This window comes from Protobothrops mucrosquamatus, unplaced genomic scaffold, assembly GCF_001527695.2.
Source record: "Protobothrops mucrosquamatus isolate PMUCROS unplaced genomic scaffold, P.Mucros_1.0 scaffold942, whole genome shotgun sequence".
Lineage (NCBI taxonomy): Eukaryota > Metazoa > Chordata > Lepidosauria > Squamata > Viperidae > Protobothrops > Protobothrops mucrosquamatus.
The window spans coordinates 308,717-329,660 of NW_015387190.1; the positions used below are offsets into that span (position 1 = coordinate 308,717).

A 20,944-nucleotide genomic window follows, 5' to 3' on the forward strand; every position below is an offset into this window, starting at 1 on the left:
TTTTCCTCTCTCCTGGCAGAGCAGCTCTCCGTAAAACCTCTGTTTATTTAACCCCCTTTCTACCCCAGCAGTCAAGGAACCCTGAGGCAGTCCGCAGGGAGATGCTTGAGGAACTTTCTTTGGCAGAAGAAGAGCGAAACTTAGAGAAGAGCTCAGAAAATGGCAGTGGTCCCTTGAATGCTTGTGGCATCAAGTGATGTGCGTATTAAATAAGAAGGTTTATTATCGTTTTTTTAAGCGAAGACTGGAGGGATCCCAAGATTAACTGGCGCATCCAACCTTCCTTGAAAACTGCATGAGGAAATGTCTAAACAGGCATTTAATTCTATAGATTCAGACTGCTGCTGTTATGTGACATGAAGGCACAACAGGAAGGAAGGAACATGAATGGAGGGAGGGAGGGAGGGAAGGAAGGAAGGAAGGAAGGAGGGAGGGAGGGAAGGAAGGAAGGAAGGAAGGAAGGAAGGAGGGAGGGAGGGAAGGAAGGAAGGAAGGAAGGAAGGAAGGAAGGAAGGAAGGAAGGAAGGAAGGAAGGAGACACCACAGCCTCTTTGCAGCCTCCAGGTCTTCTATTCCTCATGTTCCACAACAGTTCTGGGCACCAACTTCAACATAATGGGCTTCTTTGGCTTGAGGAACCCTCTGTCATCCAGTTCCAAGGGGATCTTCCCCATTAACCAGAAGAAAGAGAGAGAAAAAACATCACAGAGATGGAATTAAATAGAGGCGATTCAACTAACAAGGTGACTTGAAAGAACCGTGTTTTACATACATGCCTTTTCCTTTGCCTACACAATGCCTCGGTTGTATTTTGTTCAACTCAAACACTTTCCCCCCCCACTGTCTGGGTTGCAACTGACAAAGGCACAGAGAGTGTCCAGGTGGCTTCACTCTGCTGTGAGCACCAAACAAGACTATATTCTCAGTAGGCGTAGAAACAAAACCTCTTCATTGGAGAATCTCTCTCTAGCTCCCCCCCCCCTCTCTCTCTCACACACACACACACAAGGGATGGACTGGGCTTCTCACCCTGAAAAGATGACCCTGTCTTTCCAAAGAGATCTTCCTTTCACATTTACCAACTCCTTGTGTCTTTGAACAAGACATATATGTGAGATAAGAATTCAGCTGAGTGAACTCTTCAGCGAACGAGCAAGAACCAGCTTCTAACCCAAGTGGTAAATAGGACTCACCGGTGTTTCTTTGCAGGTTTGGAAGCGAAATCTTTGCAGTGCAACCACCAGACCCATTTTCAGCACCAGGAGGGCGAAACGCATAGCGATGCAGTTCCTGGGACCCGCTCCGAAAGGGAGGAAGATATACGGGTCTCGGCTCTCTTTGTTCTCCTTACTAAACCTATTTGCAAATCAGAAAAAAAATATCACGGCTGAATAAAGCTACTATTCCCAATAGTCTGTACTCCACTTCTGTAACTAAGACACACCTTTGCTCCTTCCCTGCTGGATAAACTGACTGAGACCCATAAAGAAAGATAGTTTGTGGAGAGACATGATGGTGGTTCGGTGGCTGATCTGGTGTAGTGGAATGTAGTCTGGATTCCCAGAAGGGAGGGGCTGCATTGCAGAGGACCAAGAGGCAATGAAATTTAGATAGTTTGGTTGGCAGGAAGAGAATTAAGACAACCTTTCTCTAGCAATTCTCAGAGTATTTTAGGAAAAGAGCAAGCATAGGGTTAGGGTTAGGGTTCTCATGGTCTAAGTTCAACCCCTCAACCTCCATTGACCCTTATCAGGTGCCAAATTAGTTGACTAGATTCTAGATCAATATGGTTCAATGCCAGTTGCCCTACAGCTTTTCGTTCAGTTGTTGGAACATTAAACCCAACTATTGTCTCAACTGTCACAGTTAGCTTAGCCATCATTTTCTCCACTGGAGTTAATTAAGTTCTAACCACAGTTTATGGATGTGGATCATAAAAAAAGCCCTGCATGACATTGTTGATGTCAAAAAATGATTTGTGTCTCATTTGAGATGTTACAACCAATACGTTGCTCCCTGATGTCTTCATGGTGCTGTGTCCCTTATTCAATAGTTTAAGAAGAACGGTATTCCTCACAACATACCTCTCAGGTCTGTATTCTTCAGGCTCAGACCAATATTCCGGGAGCCGATGTAGGACATAAACAGGAATCATAACCACGGTTCCTTTTGGGATGGTCACTCCATGGATTTCCACTGTCTTTTTGCAAACTCTGTCAATTCGTATCCCAGGAGGGTAAAGACGAAAAGTTTCATTCACTACCATATCTAGATATTCCATTTGTTGGACACCGTCATAGGTGGGAGGGGCCTACACAAAAGGACAAAACAAGACAAAATAAAATAATATGACATTCTGATACATAAGAAGTGATCTGGAAAGAAAGAATCAGAATTGGAATATTATAAAAAACGTTCTTGCAGAACAGGAATCCTGGAAAACTGGCCATCTCCCACCTCCTCAAGGTTCACATTTTGGTTTTGTAAACATTTTGTAAAAATCCTGTCCTGTTAGAAGAAGACTCTGGTTTTGCTCTTCTGGGTGAAAACATCTCTATTCTTGGGAAGCACCCAACCTAGCCGGGAGGAGGGATCAAGTGAGAAGCTAGCCTGGAATCACTTTGCAATCACAAAAGAGCCAGGGCTGATCCCACTTCAGTTCCTTGAGCTTTATCTAATTATTCCCAGGAGTTGGCTGTCAGACTGGGGAGATTCCTGTACTACAGGCAGAATATAATAAAGTAGTTAATGTGAACTCTGCATGTGTGGGTCTAGTTGTTCATGCCTGGCAGCTCCTAAAATGACCCATTCTCATAGAGCCCAAAAGAGCCTTACCTGATTGGGAAAAGTTTCATTGATCTCTTGGTACAATTTCTCTTGAACATCAGGGTGCATGGCCAGACAATAAGACATGAAGCTGAGGGAGGTTCCCGTGGTCTCATAGCCACCAAAAATAAAAATAATTGACTGGGCCAAAATCTCTTTGTCTGTTAAAGCTATCAGACGAGAAAAGAAAGCACGGGAAGAGGTTTAAAGTTAAAGTTGAACTCCTTCTAGATCCCAATGACCTAAAGTAGACAGGTAAGCTGCAAATTCAAGGTGATAATCTAAGGAATCCTGTAGGGTGTTATCCATCCATTGTCTCTTATCTCATTATCTTTCAAGACCAGCCTTCTCTCTCATCAAACATTCTGATCCCTTTCAGTGAATCTGGCCTTTGTGCATGGCATTCAACCCACAATATATTTAACTTTTTCTTTCTTCCAGTGCCCAGTGGTTTCAGCATCCTTCAATAATGTTTATTTTGAGTTCATCCATGCACATCAATATGCACCAAGCAACCTTGTTTTTTTCCTTTTTCAAAAGTGAGATCTGTAATTTTACCTTTCTCTGAATTTGCCTCCCCAGAGGTGTTGGCTGCAGCTTGAGAGTCCATCATGAGCCGAAGAAAGTCAACCCGGTTCTGGAATGGTAGAGAGACCCAAAAACTGTCATTAAGGAGATACAACTAACATTGATGGCTCCAGTTGCCCATTGTAGACTTCAAAGGTGTTTGAGGTGCTCTCTGAGCTTGCTTGTTTTTCTTGCAGATGTTTCATTACCCAAACTAGGTAACATCATCAGGGCTAGACAGGAGTGAGGTTTCATCATCATGTTACCTTGTTGGGCCATGAAAGGTCTGCAAGAAAACCACCAAGTTCAGAGAGTATCAAGGATCCCCCTTGTCAACTTTGAGCTACAAATATTTTCCTTTATTAGAAGGTGTTTGAAACTCAACGGGCAGTTTTGAAACCTGCCTGGCATGCACAAACATACACTGAGTGCACAAAATCCAGATCACAAAGGCCACGGAACAAGACCAACCACGAGACAAATAGTCTAGACTGACCGTGTGATTCTCCTTTTGTCGATCTTCTTTGATTTTTTTGACGACACCATAGAAGTAGTCTATTGAAGACTTGGGGAATATAGTCAGGTTGAGCTTGTTCAGCACTGGAGTAAGGAATGGGAAAAGAACTGGGGGAGGGGTGGGGATGGGAAAAAGCAAAGAGATCATTTGCGTGAACACAACCAAGTTGCAACACAGCAAGAAAAAACCCAGTGAGAGGCCTCCGTTAGCTTTGTGGAGGAGAGAGATTCCAGGAAAATTATAGTTACAATAGGGATTTCATGAGAAGGTTACAATAGTGATTGAGAGAGTCAATAATGATGTTTAATAAAATTACTAGCTTGAGCAGCTACTACAATAGCTTTCTTCTACCCAACAGACTCCTAAATTACTGTCCCTATTATTCACAACCAACCCAGACTTGGGATGGTAGCCAATGAAGACGTTAGTTAGGGAAAGAAGTTCTAAGGTTCTTGTCAAGAATCTCAGATACTGAACAGCTAGTATGAGATAGTGGCAAAACCACGTCTCTCAACATCTATGGAGATCCTCAGTCATCCAGGTCATGATTGTCCCTAAGAAGCCTTTCCAGTAAGCAAGCAAGAGGCAGAGCAGAGATGTCCACCTCTGTGGCCTACAAAGTCATCTTACCAGCCAAAATTAAAACAGGGTTGAGGAGGGTAAATCTGAGAAACTTCTTCATGTGCACAACAATAGGATCCTTGGGATGGTTGAGGGAGTCAATATTGACACCGAATGAAGTGCTGGTTACCACATCCAAACTGTAGGCTGAAAAGATCCTGGAGGGAAGAAGGAGAAGCATAGCGTGGAGGTTCAACTATTAGAAGCCACCTCATAATACATTCAACAGATGATCTCAGGGAACCCTTAATAATTGCACAAGGGATTTCACGTATTATGGAAAATGTGAATCCATTTTGATATGTCTTGGTTACAAATTTTCCCTCTGTAAATTTATGTTAGAAAAGGGATGCTCAATAACCAATCTTATAGATATTACTTACAACTTCATATCTATCAGTTCATCATTCTCCACTTTCTTTTGAAGGTTCTTCTCCAAGATTTCATTATAATGGTTGATGATGGGCATCATCTGAAAGGAAGACCAATGTACCAGCTGCTGAAGACCCTTTGACCATTTATGGACTGAAACCAACAAGTCGGCTCAGATAGTTTTCAAACGACCAGGTGCTAAGCAACGTCAACCTGAATTTCTTGTTTCTGGGTGAATCTTCTCAAACTTATTTGAAATGTACCTCTTATTATAATCTTAAATGTCATAGCTTGCTGACTTTGTAGCTGTTTCTTCATTTGCTGTAAGCATTATTATGTCAAGATATTAAACTAGATCCCATTCAGTGAGGCTGGTGGATCATAAGGGCGTACAAATGTTGGCTGCTAATAAAATTCACCTAGGATTTATGAAAGTGAGCAGAGATCGAATCATCTTCATAGAAGAGAACTTGCAAAGCTCCATCATTCCAAAGCTGGAAGAAAGCCTAGACTAACCAGGTTATATTCCCAATTCTGGAAATAATTAATCGTAGCTAAAATAAAATGGCACTCATGGAAACCTTTTCCAATGTGATATTCTCTTGCCATGATAATCGGAAATTTTGAGAGTTGGAATCCCAGGCTGTCTGGAAGGGTTAAGGAAGGTCAACCTTACTGTGAAATAAGAAAGGTGGAGAAATTTAGTCAAACATTTCAAATACCTACTCCAAGGAGTACTGGAATTTCTTGGAAAATTATTAGGAAGAAAATCAGTAACAAAGAAGAGGCTTTTCTAAAAGATACCGTCTGTCTTAATAGCTGAAGGAAATTAATGGGTGTGTTCACACGAGACTTAATAGGGTTTGGGCAAGGCTCCAGAAAACTTAGGTGTTCCAGAATAGGATTTATATGACTCTTGGACTTGGACTTTTCTTTTAGGACAAGCTGATTTCACAGATCAACGGGATCAACAATGCTGCTAAACAGTGTAAAGCAGGTGAAGTAATATATGGAGGCTTCCTCTATGCTAATGAAGACAGAATTCGCTTAAAATCAACCACGGACAATGATTAATGCCAGGCTGAGTTTTCCTTAGGCAAGGCAAGAATTGTTGAGAATGATGAAATGCACCCAGGACTGGCAACCGTCACCTCTTACCTCCTTCAGCCTCCCACTGGTGAAAGTGGGAGACAAGGCACTACGAATCCTTTTCCACTGTTCATCAACAACGATAGATAAGGCTGTGTCCAGATTTCCATTCAGACCAAAGTCCTGAATAATGTGAAATATAAAGAAAATAAAAACAGAAATGTCTCACGTTGTTCTTCTCAGTCCTTTCTTTTCAATTTGCTGTCTTATTAGCTAAGTAGACAATCTCTCTCTCTCTCTCTTTTCTATATATCTCTCTTATCTATTTCTCTATCATTATGATCAATATCTATCTCTATCTCTCTATCTCTCTATCTAATCTTCTCTGTCATTTGTCTACCTAATTGATAGCCAGATATCTACTGCTGTTCTGGAATTCAAGACGGCATATATATTGTTCCACCTCCAATCTCTTTCACAACAACTACATGAGTTTCGGTTGAGAAAGAGTGACTGGCCCAAAGTCACTTGGGAGGCTTCCAGGATTCAGGGAGACCTTGGACCCAGGACCCAGTGCCAGCCCAACACCTAAACCACAACTGCTCTTCCCAGTTCCCTTGCTGGGCTTCTGTTTCTCAGCCCTGGTGAAGTTCTAACAGCCTCACATTTGGATACCTACCCGGCGATTGGTGAAATAAGTATAGAATTCTTTGACCATGACGGTTTTAATGAGGGCGGGATCCAGAATGGCCATCACAGGTTGCCGGCCATCAAATATTCTGATTGCCAAAATAAATAAATAAAAATGTTTTGAAATGTAGGGTTTATCTTTATAAAGAGACAGGATCAAGGTTTCCTATTTTCCTGCTAAATAGCCAGTCAAGTAAAGAACATCGTTCTGAAGTTCAGTTCTTGGCTCAAAAGTGATGTGTATGTTGCAACTGTGATTCTGCACAATTGTCTACCCCTTAAGAGTTTGAGGAGTGGAGGAAATAAGGGTTTACAGACAGGTTGTCCAACTTACATCTCTGCCCGGTGAGCAAAACCAAATGAAATAATGAAAAACCCTAAAAAGCAGGTTAACAGCAGACAAGGCTGAAAAAAACACTGCAAATAGTTTCTATCTTGCATGTCCTACATGAGCAAAGAATTCTCAATTTTTTTAGGGCAGAATGTAGACTTTCTTTCTTTCTTGTCTCAACATAGCACACGGGCATGTCAGGGCCCTGGAATTTGATGGATAAAGAGAATGATCTCTCTACCATCTCTGACAAGTGACTGCCTAGCCTCTTCTTAAAAATCTCCAGTGATGGAGCGCCTACGATTGCTGGTGGCAAGCTGTTCCACTGGTTGATTGTCCTCACTGTCATTTTTGCCCTTCTATATTAGAAATCAACCTCTGAAGACAAAACTAGATATTAACATTCTGTCCATCACCCTTCCTTCTTGAAGGTGACATTCTGACAGGTGACTCACCCCCAGATTTTGCCGTATTTCTCAAAGCATTTTTGGTCAAACCTCAGGAGACCCTGTCAAATTAAAGAGGGAGATCAGTGAAAACTTGGCAGTGTAATCCTTTCTTCAACAGAGACTGGAACAGTATGAACAGCCATTAAAAGGCCTTCAAGTAGTAAGCCTTGAACCCCTACTGATATGCTTATTAAACCAATACAGCGACAATATCTTCAGGTGGAGACCAAGGAATTCTTAGAGAAGTGCCAAAGAAAGGCAGATGGCTTTAGTGGTAGTCCTCAACTTACGGCTGCAAGCTGAGGACTACCTGTACTAGTAGCCTTTATTCTCTTGGCTCTTCTTCTGAGGAGGCCAAGAAGAGGTGATACAAGTCACAATGTCCCCCTTAGGAAAGAAAAAGGCCGAAAAGACACCTTTTTCTTCCAAACTCCTTGGATTTGTCTACAAGCTACTAGGACGTGAAACAGGACAACACACTCACGTCCCGATATTCATGGAAAGTTCCGATAAAAGGCAGCGGTCTTGGCCCAGGAATTCCCAACTTCTTAAATAAATTAAACGGCCAGGTCCCATAACTGAAAGGAAAAAAAAAGAATATCAGCAGGATAATGTCACTGGGTTCCAAACAAAGAAGGCTTGGCAGGTGGAGAAGATCAGAAGGTCCATCAAGCCCACCTTGAAGGACAGCAAAGATGTCCTAGATGCAGAGAATGGGGAAGATGCCCTTGTCAAAGCTGTGCAGAAGCGGTTTCCCAGGTAAAAGAGGCTGAAACTTTTTTTTAAGTCCAGAAAAAGGAGAAAGTACTTGGAAGCTGTTCAAGCAGACACTCCCTATTTCACTGTTCTATAAGGAGGGGGAGGGGAGGAGGAGGAGGAGGCTGTCCAGCACAATAAAACAATGATCTGTTATTATAACAAACTGCATAAAACTAAATCTAGCCTTCTACTGCAGTTGATTTCCTGGTCTAGTCTTGCTACTAAGGTTGACATAGTGAGAATGGCATTGATAGCTATTAATTAGCCTCGCAGGGTGAATATTGGGTGTATCATGTGGTTTTTCACCTCCTATCCTTTCCCACAGAGCTCAAAGTCACTGGAAGTAGAGCAAGTCAGAAAGAAGACGAGAGGAGAGCAGAGCAGAGAGAAGAAGGGAGAAGGCAAGACAAGATAAGAGAAAGGAGGGGAGGGGAGGGGAGAGGAGGGGGGAGAGCAGAAGAAGAGGAGGAGAAAGGAAATGAGAAGAGAGCAGAAGAGGGGAGAGGAGAGGAGACAAAAGAGAGGAGAGGAGAGGTGACAGCAGAAGAAGAGAAGAAAGGAAAGAGGAAGAGAGCACAGGACAGCTGAGAGGAGAGGAGAGAAGGAGGAGAAGAGGAGAAGGAGAAAAGAAAAAAAAAATAACAGAAAAAAAACCTGAAATCAACTCAAGTCACAAGTTAACACAACTTCGATCCAAGAACCGGCTCCTCCTTCCGCTTTTACGCCACCAAAAGCCCCAATCCGCCCTCCAAACGCCCCAGCTGGGAGCCCTGCAACTCCGGGAGGGGCTTTCCCGTTTCCCTCTCCCCCCTCTACACACACCCCCGGTCTCGAGCAGCCCCCACTTACAGCAGCCCCAGGCCCAGGAGCAGCAGGAGCAGCGCCCAGGTTCCCAGCGCCCAGCCCAGGACCGGGTCTCCCATGGCGAGCGCTTTTTCGACGGCTTCTGAGTCGCGTCTGGGAGGTCCCGGGGTTATATAACCGTCCTGGGGAAGGAGCCAAGCCCGGGACTCCTCCTCGGGCCGGCCTCCCGGGGCCACTCCCCGCTAGGACTACAAGCCCTGGAGTACCGGGCCAGCCCAGGACTACGTGGTCCTAACAGCTGGAGAGGGTTGCTCCTTCTCCTTCTCCGCCATCATTCCTTCTCTTCTCCTTCACCATCTTCTTTCTCCTTTTCCTACTCTTCCTGTCTCCTCCTCCTCCTCCTCCTCCTCCTCTATCACCATTCCTTCTCCTTCTCCTTCTCCATTATTCCTTCTCTTTTTTTCTGGTGTTTTCTTTTAGTCCATTCTGAAAATCAAAATGAGAAGTCTGCTCTTTTTATCCCGTGACTCGTTTCCTGTTCTTTTGCGGACTGAGGCTCAACCAAGCAGTATTCATACCTGGATGGAAACTTCTCCTTTTTCTGGTGTTCTGTTGGCCAGCAGCCCAGGCAGATTTGGCCTCTGTTGGCACCCAGCAGAGAGAGGAGTCGGGTCTTTCCCCCTTTCTGAGACCCCCCCCCTTGCACCCAAGCAGGAAACCCCCTCTCTTTGCACCCCAATGCAGCCCTCGTTGCCCAGTTTCCCTCTCCAAACTCGTTGGGGGGTCTCTGTGTCTACTGGAGGGTCAATTCTTCTAGGAGCTAAATTCTGGTTGGGTGTGCTTGAAGCAGAGTTTCCCCTATTTTGCCCCTTCCCCACTGCTGGACACCCCAACATCCAGCAGGTGTTTTGGTGGGAAGCAGCTGGTTTCAGAAGAAGGCTGTGTGAGCTGTGTGGTCCTGAAGAGGTTTGCGAAGGAGAGGGGGGGGGGTTCTCATTTGGGCCCTGTTCTTTCCTTTTCTTTTTTGCCTTTCTTTTCTTTTCAATTTTTCTTTTCTGTACTTTTTATTTTTCATTTATTTGTTAGTTTGTATTAATTTTCAACTATTTAATTGTAATTTCCGATGCAACTATTTCAAAAAAACATCAAACGCTTGCAAAGTATCCAAATGACACTTTTTTTCTTCTTTCATTTCGTTCTGTGAGACTGCAAGAAACTTTATTAAGACGGCCTCTTCGTTTTTATCCAACATTTCTTGAAATCTCGCACACTAAGAAGAAGAATGGCGCATCAACTTATTTTTTCTTCTGTAGACACCAAAACAGCTTTCTTATCCTCATGGGTGTTCATTCCCAAGGGCCAGAAGGAAAAAAATAAATAAAAATATGTAGCTCAATCAATATTCTGCACCCTTTATAAATTATGCAAATTGGACAGTTGGGATGATCTATTTTGGATGATTTGTTCTGCAAATGATGGATCTTCCACACAATTTCCTACGGCCTTGCTGGGAGGAGAAAGAATGCGGAACAGCCATTCATAACCAAAGAATGATTGATTTCTTTTCTTCCTTTTTTCTCTGAATTTTTGATGGCCGGCAGCCAGCCAGGGCCACTCTGGATCCCCTCGTCATTAAAGTCTCCTTCGTCAAAGATTCCAGACCCCTTTTACTAACTGCCAGGGCGATTCCACCAGGGAAGCTGCTGTGAATTATGCACTGTCAAGTTGAGAGCGCTTTCATAAACAAAGACTCCCTTTAGATCATGGTTAGAGGTGCACTGGAAAAAAAAACTGTATGGAAATGCCTGGATCGAGAACTACAATTAAGTCCCTATTTTACCAATATGGCGGGTGCCTTAGCGCTTTGGTTTGAGCCAAGAGCAGGACATTTCAACAATCATGGCCAAAGATGACCAGTAGAAGCTGATTTGAAGTTAGGCTGCATCCTAACTTCATCTTTGATTATTATTATTAGAAAAGCAAATGGGGGCCCTGCTGAACTTGAGTTATCCTGATTACCTATCCTAAAGTGATGGTCAAAACTGTACGGAGTAGGAACAGATTCCTAGTAAGATCCAAGGGTGCTTTTTCAAGAGGCAAATGGACGTTCTTGTTTTTTCTTTGAAGACGTTTCGCTTCTCATCCAAGAAGCTTCTTCAGCTCTGACTGGAGGGTGGGGAATGGAAGGGCTCCACTTGGAGGTGAAGTGGCCTCAACAACTCTCAGAGAGAGCCCCAACGACCAGATGACTGCAAGGAATATAAATCCTTCCATCCTCCACCATTCAGTCAGAGCTGAAGGAGCTTCTTGAATTTTCCCTGATAGTTTGCAATGACTGTCTTATTCAAAAGCTGTGTTTAGGCAGGATGTAAGCATGTTTTTATTGTGAAATCCTTTCGGGACCAACAAGCAAGTTCAGACAGCACCAAGGACCTAACCAAATCTTAGACCACTTCAACCACCATGCCAAGTTCTTCCTCTTAAAAGAGGCAAAAATGTTTCCCTCCCCCTAACTTTATTACATCATCTGATTGACACACAGACGGCGTTGCGTAATGGCATGAGGTCATCTTTTATGGTGAGCATTATTCCAGGTCTTGAGAAATGGCTTGGTGGAGAACATCCACTTGATATATAGAAGGTCCCTAGTTTAATATCCGACGTTTCCTGGTGAGATTAAAGCTGCTGAAAACCTCAGGGATTTTCCCTGGTAGAGTTTGCAATGATTGTATCATTCAAAAACTGTGTTTAGGCCGGATGCTAGCATGTTTTTATTGTGAAATCTTTTTGTGACCTCTTTGCAGATCTTCTATTCCTCATGTTCCACAACAGTTCTGGGCACCAACTTCAACTTGATGGGTTTCTTTGGTTGCATAAACCCTTTGATGTCCAGTTCCAAGGGGATCTTCCCCATTAACCAGAAAAAAGGGAGAAAGAAAACATCACAGAGATGGAATTAAATAGAGGCAATTCCACTAACAACAATCATGTTTTACATAGATGCCTTTTCCTTTCCCTACACAATGCCTCGGTTGTATTTTGTTCAACTCAAACACTTTTCCCCCACTGTCTGGGTTGCAACTGACAAAGGCACAGAGAGTGTCCAGGGAGCTTCACTCTGCTGTGAGCACCAAACAAGACTCTGTTCTCAGTAGGCGTAGAAACAAAACCTCTTCATTGGAGAATCTCTCTCTAGCTCCCTCTCACACACTCTCTGTCTCTCTCTCTCACACACACACACACATACACACACACAAACATGGGATGGACTGGGTTTCTCACCCCAAAAAGATGACCCTGTCTTTCCAAAGAGATCTTCCTTTCACATTCATCAACTCCTTGTGTCTTTGAACAAGACATATATGTGAGATAAGAATTCAGCTGAGTGAACTCTTCAGCGAACGAACAAGAACCAGCTTCTAACCCAAGTGGTAAATAGGACTCACCGGTGTCTCTTTGCAGGTTTGGAAGCGAAATCTTTGCAGTGCAACCACCAGACCCATTTTCAGCACCAGGAGGGCGAAACGCATAGCGATGCAGTTCCTGGGACCCGCTCCGAAAGGGAGGAAGACATACGGGTCTCGGCTCTCTTTGTTCTCTTTACTAAACCTATTTGCAAATCAGAAAAAAAATATCACAGCTGAATAAAGCTACTATTCCCAATAGGCTGTACTTCAGTTCTGTAACTAAGACACACTTTGCTCCTTCCCTGCTGGATAAACTGGACTGAGACCCATAAAGAAAGATAGTTTGTGGAGAGACATGATGGTGGTTCTTTGGCTGATCTGGTGTAGTGGAATGTAGTCTGGATTCCCAGAAGGGAGGGGGTGCATTCCAGAGGACAGTCCAGAGAAAGTGAAGTTTAGATAGTTTGGTTGGCAGGAAGAGAATTAAGATGGCCTTTCTCTAGCAATTCTCAGAGTATTTTAGTAGAAGAGTGCTCATGGCTGGGGGGTGTGTGTGGTGTGGTCATTAGCCTGGAGTCATTATGTCCCCACGGTCTAAGTTCAACCCCACGGTCTGCGTTGACCCTTATATGGTGCCAATTTAGTGTTGAACTTTAGTTGATATGCCCAAGAATCTTAGAGGCTATTATGATATCCAATTAGTGACAGCTACAATGTAAGTCAACAGACCCTATTTCCCATATTTTGGCCCACCCATCCCTGTTCAAAAGAGAATTATTTTCTAACTATATTCTAAGATAGAAGATTAAATATAATTTCCTTCATATAACTTTTCTCTTCTACTCCTATCAATGTGGCTCGATGCCAGTTGCCCTACAGCTTTTTGTTCAGTTGCTGAAACATTAAACCAAGCCATTGTGTCAACTGCTACAGTCAGCTTAGCCATCATTTTCTCCACTAGAGTTAATTAAGTTCCAACCACAGTTTATGGATGTGGATCATAAAAAAAGCCATGTGTGACATTGTAGATGTCAAAGAATGATCCACATCTCATTTGAGATGTTACAACCAACACGTTGCCCCCTGATGCCTTCACGGTGCTGTGTCTCTTATTCAATAGTTTCGGAAGAATGGTGTTGCTCACAACATACCTCTCAGGTCTGAACTCCTCGGGCTCAGGCCAATATTCCGGGACCCGATGTAGGACATAAGCAGGAATCATAACCACGGTCCCTTCTGGGATGGTCACTCCATGGATTTCCACTGTCTTTTTGCAAATTCTCTCAAGTCGTGACCCAGGAGGGTAAAGACGAAGTGTTTCATTCACCACCATATCTAGATATTCCATTTGTTGGACAGCCTCATAAGTGGGAGGGTCCTGCACAAAAGGACAAAACAAGACAAAAATAAAATAATATGACATTCTAGGTATATAAGAAGTGATCTGGAACCAAGGGATCAAAACTGTAATATATATATTCTGTCAGAAGAAGACTCTGGTTTTGCTCTTCTGGATGAACACATCTCCACTCTTGGGAAGCACCCAACCTGGCCGGGAGGAGGGATCAAGCAAGGAGCTAGTCTGGAATCACTGTGTATCACAAAAGAGCCAGGGCTGATCCCACTTCAGTTCCTTGAGCTTTATCTAATTATTCCCAGGGGTTGGCTGCCAGACTGGGGAAATTCCTGTACTACAGGCAGAACATAATAAAGTAGCTAATGTGAACTCTGCATGTGTGGGTCTGGTTGTTCATGCTTGGCAGCTCCTAAAATGACCCATTCTCAACCAAGAGAGTCATAGAGCCAAAAAGAGCCTTACCTGATTGGGAAAAGTTTCATTGATCTCTTGGTACAATTTCTCTTGAACATCGGGGTGCATGGCCAGACAATAAGACGTGAAGCTGAGGGAGGATCCCATGGTCTCATAGCCACCAAAAATAAAAATAATTGACTGGGCCAAAATCTCTTTGTCTGTTAAAGCTATCAGATGAGAAAAGAAAGCACAGAAGAAGCTGGTGATCATCAGCACAACATTCACTGTTACACCACACGTACACTAGAGGAGATATCTCAAATTGACTTGTGGCTTTCAGGGTAACACAATTATCCAGGGGATCTGATTTGATCAACATCTTCAAATCTCTCTCTCTCTCTCTCTGTCTCCCCCCCCCCCAAGAAAAACAAGAAAGTTCAGTTGCCTTGTGAAAAAACATCTTTGGGATACTTCAACTACTGTTAACTATATTTTGCAGAAAGCACACAAATTTTGAAGCTGATACTGTCAATAAGCCATAGACAAGCTTAATTGTAGTTTAACGCTATATTTGAATGACGACTAATTTAAAGTAGGAACATTTGATCTTCTTCTCTTGACTCTGTTCTAAGAGGCAGGCATAGAGAGCGAAAAAACCTAAAGGAAGATGTTTGAAGTTAAAGTTGAACTCCTTCTAGATCACAATGACCTAAAGTAGACAGGTAAGCTGCAAATTCAAGGTGACAATCTAAGGAATCCTGTAGGGTGTTATCCATCCATTGTCTCTTATCTCATTATCTTTCAAGACCAGCCTTCTCTCTCATCAAACATTCTGATCCCTTTCAGTGAATCTGGCCTTTGTGCATGGCATTCAAACCACAATATATTTCACTCTTCCTCTCTTCCAGTGCCTGGTGGTTTCAGCATCCTTCAATAATGTTTATTTTGAGTTCATCCATGCACATCAATATGCCCCAAGCAACCTTATTTTTATTTCAAACATGAGATCTGTAATTTTACCTTTCTCTGAATTTGCCTCCCCAGAGGTGTTGGCTGCAGCTTGAGAGTCCATCATGAGCTGAAGAAAATCAACCCGGTTCTAGAATGATAGAGAGACCCAAAAACTGTCATTAAGGAGATACAACTACCATTGATGGCTCCAGTTGCCCATTGTAGACTTAGAAGGTGTTTAAAACTCAAGTGGCAGATCTGAAACCTGCCTGGCACACACAGACACCAAGAACACGAAATCCAGGTCACAAGGGCCACGAAACAAGAGCAAGCATGAGACAAATAGTCTAGACTGACCGTGTGATTCTTCTTTTGTCGATCTGCTTTGATTTTTTTGAAGACATCAAAGAAGAAGTCTACCGGAGACTTGGGGAATATACTCAGGTTGAGCTGGTTCAGCAGTGGAATAAGGAATGGGAAAAGAACTGGGGGAGGGGTGGGGGTGGGAAAAAGCAAAGAAATCATTTGTGTGAACACAACCAAGCTGCAACACACCAAGAAAAAAAAACCCAGTGAGAGGCCTCCAATAGTTTTGTGGAGGAGAGAGAGTCTAGCAAAATTGTAGTTGCAACAGTGATTTCATCAGAAGGTTACAATTGTGATTGAGGCACACTAAAACTGATCAAGTCAGTAAATAAATAAATGATGTTTAATAAAATTACCAGCTTCAGCAGCAACTACAATAACTTCCTTCTACCCAACGGACTCCTAAATTACTGGCCCTATTATTAACAACTAACACAGATTTGGAACGTTAGCCAGTGAAGACCTTGGGTGTTGCTAGTTTATGGAAAGAAGTTCTAAAGTTCTAATCACGATGCTCAGATACTGAACAGCTAGTGTGAGATAGTGGCAAAATAACCTTTCTCAACCATAAAACACACTTTCTGATTTTTCTTTCTCCTCTTCTCAACTAAAGTTTATGGAAAGAGAAGAAGAAAAGTGGAAGATATGGAGGAAAACATGAGCATTTTACAAAGATGTCATCTGAATCCTCCATCAGATGTCAAGAATGAAGTGCAGCCTATACGGAATGCCCTTCCAGCAAGCAACCAAGATGCAGAGCAGAGATGTCCACCTCTGTGGCCTACAAAGATATCTTACCAGCGAAAATTAAAACAGGATTGAAGAAGCTAATTTTGAGGAACTTCTTCATGTTCACAACAATAGGATCGTTGGGATTGTTAAGGGAGTCAATATCGACACCGAATGAAGTGCTGGTTACCACATCCTGGAGGGAAGAAGGAGAAGCATAGCGTGGTGGTTCAACTATTAGAAGCCACCTCATAATACATTCAATAGATGATCTCAGGGAACCCTTAATAATTGCACAAGGGATTTCGTGTATTATGGAAAATGTGAATCCATTTTGATATGTCTGGGTTACAAATTTTCCTTCTGTAAATTTCTGTTAGAAAAAGGATGATCCCTACCCAGTTCCTTAGATAATACTTACAACTTCATATCTATCACTTCATCATTCTCCACTTTCTTCTGAAGGTTCTTCACCAAGATTTCATTATAATGGTTGATGATGGGCAGCATCTGAAAGGGAGACCAACGTACCGGATGCTGAAGACACTTTAAACATTTATAGAATGAAACCAACAAGTTGCCTTATTATAATCTTAAATGTCATAGCTTGCTGATTCGATAGCTGTTTCTTCATTTGCTGTAAGCATTGTGCATGTCAAGATATTAAACTAGATCCCATTCAGTGAGGCTGGTGGATCATAAGGACGTACAAATGTTAGCTGCTTCTAAAATTCAGCTAAGAGTTTTGAAGATGAGCAGAATCAGCTCTTTTTCATAGAGAGAACTTCCAAAGCTCAATCATTCCAAAGCTGGAAGAAAGCCTAGCCCAATCTAGTATATGGGGGCTTCCTCTATGCTAACGAAGAAGGGCTCACTTAAAATCAACCACGGACAATTATTAATGCCAGGCTGAGTTGCAAGAATTGTTGAAAAGGATGAAATGCACCCAGGACTGGCAACCCTCACCTCTTACCTCCTTCAGCCTCCCACTGGTGAAAGTGGGAGACAAGGCACTACGAATCCTCTTCCACTTTTCATCAACAACGATGGTTAAGGCTGTGTCCAGATTTCCATTTAGACCAAAGTCCTGAGAAATGTGAAATATAAAGAAAATAAAAACAGAAATGTCTATTCTATCTGTCTGTCTGTCTCTGTCTGTCTGTCTGTCTGTCTGTCTGTCTGTCTGTCTGTCTGTCTGTCTGTCTGTCTGTCTGTCTGTCTGTCTGTCTATCTATCTAATCTTCTCTATAATTTGTCTATCTAATTGATAGCCAGATATCTACTGCTGTTCTGGAATTCAAGACGGCATATATATTGTTCCACCTCCAATCTCTTTCAGAACTACATGAGTTTCGGCGGAGAAAGAGTGACTGGCCCAAAGTCTCTTGGGAGGCTTCCAGGATTCAGGGAGACCTTGGACCCAGGTCTCCCCAGTGCCAGCCCAACACCTAAACCACAACTGCTCTTCCCAGTTCCCTTGCTGGGCTTCTGTTTCTCAGCCCTGGTGAAGTTCTAACAGCCTCATGTTTGGATACCTACCCGGCGATTGGTGAAATAAGTATAGAATTCTTTGACCAGGATGGTTTTAATGAGGGCGGGATCCAGAATGGCCATCACAGGTTGCCGGCCATCAAACAGTCTGATTGTCAAAACAAAAATAGATGTTTTGAAATGCGGGCTTTATCTTTATAAGGAGACAGGATCAAGGCTTCCTATTTTCCTGCTAAATAGCCAGTCAAGTAGAGAACATTGTCCTGAAGTTCAGTTCTTGGCTCAAAAGGGATGTGGGGGTCCTTGGTGCTCTCTGACCTTAGTTGTTTTCTTCTAGTACTAATCTAGCATTAATGATGTTCCCTAGTTGGGTCATGAAACGTCTTCAAGAAAGCAAGCAAGCTCAGAGAGCACAAAGAACCCCTCATTTCAACCCTGAGCTACAGATCTTCTCCTTTATTGCTATCAAAAGGGATGTGTGTGTTGCAAATGTGATTCTGCACAATTGTCTACCCCTTAAGGGTTTGAGGAGGGGAGGAAATAAGAACGAGAATCTCAGTAATTACAGAGAGTTTATCCAACCTACATCTCTACTCGGACAACAAAAGCAAATTAAATCCTGCAGACCGATTAAAAGCCCCTTCCCTTATGAAGGTGACATTCTGACAGGTGACTCACCCCCAGAGTTTGCCGTATCTCTCAAAGCATATCTGGTCAAACTGCAGAATACCCTGTCAAGTTAAAGAGGGAGATCAGTGAAAACAAGGCAGTGTAATCCTTTCTTCAACAGAGACTGGAAGAGTATGAACAGCCATTAAAAGGCCTTCAACTAGTAAGCCTTGAGTCCCTGTTGATGATATGGTTAAACCGATACAGCAACAATATCTTCAGAATGGACACCAAGGAATTCTGAGAGAGGTGCCAAAGAAAGGCAGATGGCTTTAGTGGTAGTCCTCATCTTACGACTGCAATGAATGGTCATAAGCTGAGGACTACCTGTACTGGTAGCCTTTATTCTCTCGGCTCTTCTTCTGAGGAGGCCAAGAAGAGGTGATTCAAGTCACAATATCTCCCTTAGGAAAGACTCCTTGTCTTCCAAAGTCCTTGGATTTGTCTACAAGCTACTAGGATGTGAAACAGGACAACACACTCACGTGCCAATATTCATGGAAAGTTCCGATAAAAGGCAGCGGCCTTGGCCCAGGAATTCCCAACTTCTTAAAGAAATTAAATGTCCAGGTCCCATAACTGAAAGACAAAAAAAGAAAAGAATATCAGCAGGATAATGTCACTGGGTTCCAAACAAAGAAGGCTTGGCAGGTGGAGAAGATCAGAAGGTCCATCAAGCCCACCTTGAAGGACAGCAAAGATGTCCTAGATGCAGAGAAGGGGGAAGATGACCTCGACAAAGCTGTGCAGAAGCGGTTTTCCAGGTAAAAGGGGCTGAAACTTTTTTTTAAGTCCAGAAAAAGGAGAAAGTACTTGGAAGCTGCTCAAGCAGACACTGCATAAAGAGGAGGAGGAGGAGGAGGAGGAGGAGGAGGATGTTGTGCAGCACAATAAGACAATGACCTGTTATTAGAACAAACTCCATAAAAGTAAATCTAGCCTTCTGGTGCAGTTGATTTCTTGGTGTAGTCTTGTTGCTAAGGTTGACATAGTGAGAATGGCATCGATACCACAGGTCAGGTGCTTTTTCACCTCCTATCCTTTCCCACATAGCTCAAAGTCACTTGGAGTAGAGGAAGTCAGAAAGAAGAAGAGAGGAGAGCCAAGCAGCGAGTAGAAGGGGGGAAGGGAAGACAAGAGAAAGGAGGAGAGGAGAGGAGAGCAGAAGAGAAGAAAAGAAAGGAGAAGAGAGGAGAGGAGAAAAGAGGTGAGGTGAGACGGGGACAGCAGAAGAAGAGGAGAAGAAAGGAAAGGGGAAGAGAGAACAAGAGAGGAGATAAAAGAAGAAAAGTTTTAACAGAAAAAAAAACACTAAAATCAAGTCAAGTCACAAGTTAACACAACTACAATCCAAGAACCGGCTCCACCTTCCGCTTTTACGCCAGCAAAAGCCCCAATGCGCTCTCCAAACGCCCCAGCTGGGAGCCCTGCAACTTCGGGAGGGGCTTTCACGTTTCCCTCTCCCCCCTCTACACACACCCCCGGTCTCGAGCAGCCCCCACTTACAGCAGCCCCAGGGCCAGGAGCAGCAGGAGCAGCGCCCAGGTTCCCAGCGCCCAGCCCAGGACCGGGTCTCCCATGGCGAGCGCTTTTTCGACGGCTTCTGAGTTGCGTCTGGGAGGTCCCGGGGTTATATAACCGTCCTGGGGAAGGAGCCAAGCCCGGCCTCCCGGGGCCACTCCCCGCTAGGACTACAAGCCCTGGAGTACCGGGCCAACCCGAGGCTGTGTAGTTTCCCATATTTTGCAACTTCCCCCCTGCTGGAGCTGCCAACATCCGGCAGGTGTCTTGATGGGAAGCAGCTGGTTTCAGACGAAAGGCTGTGTGAGCTGTCCAGTTGTGGTGCTGAAGAGGCTTGCGAAGGGGAAGGAGGGATCTCATCTGGACAGTGGTTTAGGACAGGGGTCTGCAACTTTATTTATTTATTTATTTATTTATTATTCCAATTTGTATCCCGCCCTTCTCCCGAAGGACTCAGGGTGGCTCACAACATTATTAAAAACAAAGAGAGACCCACACACCCCACCGAATAAAACCAAATTAAAACCAATGTTTTAGTGTTGTGCTAATTAAAATTTCTAAAAAACCCAATTTAAAAATCCTCCCTAGGCCAGGCCCGCTTGTTGGAAGAGCCATGTCTTGACAACTTTGACAACTTTAAGACTTGTGGATTTCAGCTATGCTGGCTGAGGAATTCTGGGAGCTGAAGTCCACAAGTCTTAAAGTTGTCAAGGTTGCAGACCCCTGGTTTAGGAGATCCCTTCCTCTACTGCAGTGTTTCTCAACCTTGACAATTTTAAGGCATGTGGACTTCAACTCCCAGAATTCCACAGCCAGCAATGCTGGCTGTGGAATTCTGGGAGTTGAAGTCCACAGGCCTTAAAATTATCAAGGTTGAGAAACACTGCGTCTACTGATTGCGGTCATTCTCCTTGGGCACTGCCCACTTACATACAGCATTTCTTTTTCTTTTTTTCCTTTCTTTTTTATTTTTCTTTCTATTTTTTTTCTGTGCTTTTTCATTATTATTATTTTTATTTTTATTGTTATTAT

At 43.3% G+C, this 20,944-nt stretch overlaps 2 protein-coding genes across 3 annotated transcripts; both read right to left on the reverse strand.

Moving 5' to 3' along the window:
• Window positions 1-528: 528 nt before the first annotated feature.
• On the reverse strand, window positions 529-19,906 carry LOC107290607 (cytochrome P450 3A24-like). Of its 2 annotated transcripts, none has more exons than XM_015819503.1 (13): window positions 19,898-19,906; window positions 7,947-8,040; window positions 7,469-7,521; window positions 6,672-6,771; window positions 6,062-6,175; window positions 4,915-5,003; window positions 4,541-4,689; window positions 3,890-4,017; window positions 3,385-3,463; window positions 2,836-2,996; window positions 2,085-2,311; window positions 1,194-1,356; window positions 529-665 (listed from the first exon to the last, which is right to left on the reverse strand). In XM_015819503.1, exons 4-13 carry the CDS (start codon window positions 6,744-6,746, stop codon window positions 570-572), a joined length of 1,281 nt encoding a protein of 426 aa, XP_015674989.1. In that variant the 5' UTR covers window positions 6,747-6,771; window positions 7,469-7,521; window positions 7,947-8,040; window positions 19,898-19,906; the 3' UTR covers window positions 529-569. The 2 variants fall into 2 exon arrangements, with proteins under 2 accessions (XP_015674989.1, XP_015674988.1); XM_015819502.1 differs by lacking the exon at window positions 19,898-19,906 and adding an exon at window positions 9,071-9,167.
• On the reverse strand, window positions 11,579-20,054 carry LOC107290609 (cytochrome P450 3A29). The gene is made up of 13 exons (XM_015819505.1): window positions 19,898-20,054; window positions 18,877-18,970; window positions 18,401-18,453; window positions 17,771-17,870; window positions 17,205-17,318; window positions 16,663-16,741; window positions 16,301-16,459; window positions 15,494-15,621; window positions 15,206-15,284; window positions 14,252-14,412; window positions 13,584-13,810; window positions 12,472-12,634; window positions 11,579-11,930 (listed from the first exon to the last, which is right to left on the reverse strand). The coding sequence occupies exons 1-13, from the start codon at window positions 19,969-19,971 to the stop codon at window positions 11,835-11,837; spliced, it is 1,527 nt and encodes a 508-aa protein (XP_015674991.1). The 5' UTR covers window positions 19,972-20,054; the 3' UTR covers window positions 11,579-11,834.
• Window positions 20,055-20,944: the final 890 nt, after the last annotated feature.

Excerpts from the sequence above, each read along its gene's own strand:
- LOC107290607 (XM_015819502.1), bottom strand. The coding sequence starts at position 9,144 with ATGGGAGACCCGGTCCTGGGCTGGGCGCTGGGAACCTGGGCGCTGCTC. Across the intron at positions 7,522-7,946 it reads CTTTCCATGAATATCGGGAC|GGTCTCCTGAGGTTTGACCA; the intron begins GTGAGTGTGTTG and ends TTAATTTGACAG. Across the intron at positions 5,004-6,061 it reads CCAGTGGGAGGCTGAAGGAG|ATGATGCCCATCATCAACCA; the intron begins GTAAGAGGTGAC and ends TCTTCCTTTCAG.
- LOC107290609 (XM_015819505.1), bottom strand. The coding sequence starts at position 19,971 with ATGGGAGACCCGGTCCTGGGCTGGGCGCTGGGAACCTGGGCGCTGCTC. Across the intron at positions 18,971-19,897 it reads CTCCTGGCCCTGGGGCTGCT|TTATGGGACCTGGACATTTA; the intron begins GTAAGTGGGGGC and ends TTTGTCTTTCAG. Across the intron at positions 17,319-17,770 it reads CTTATTTCACCAATCGCCGG|GACTTTGGTCTAAATGGAAA; the intron begins GTAGGTATCCAA and ends CACATTTCTCAG.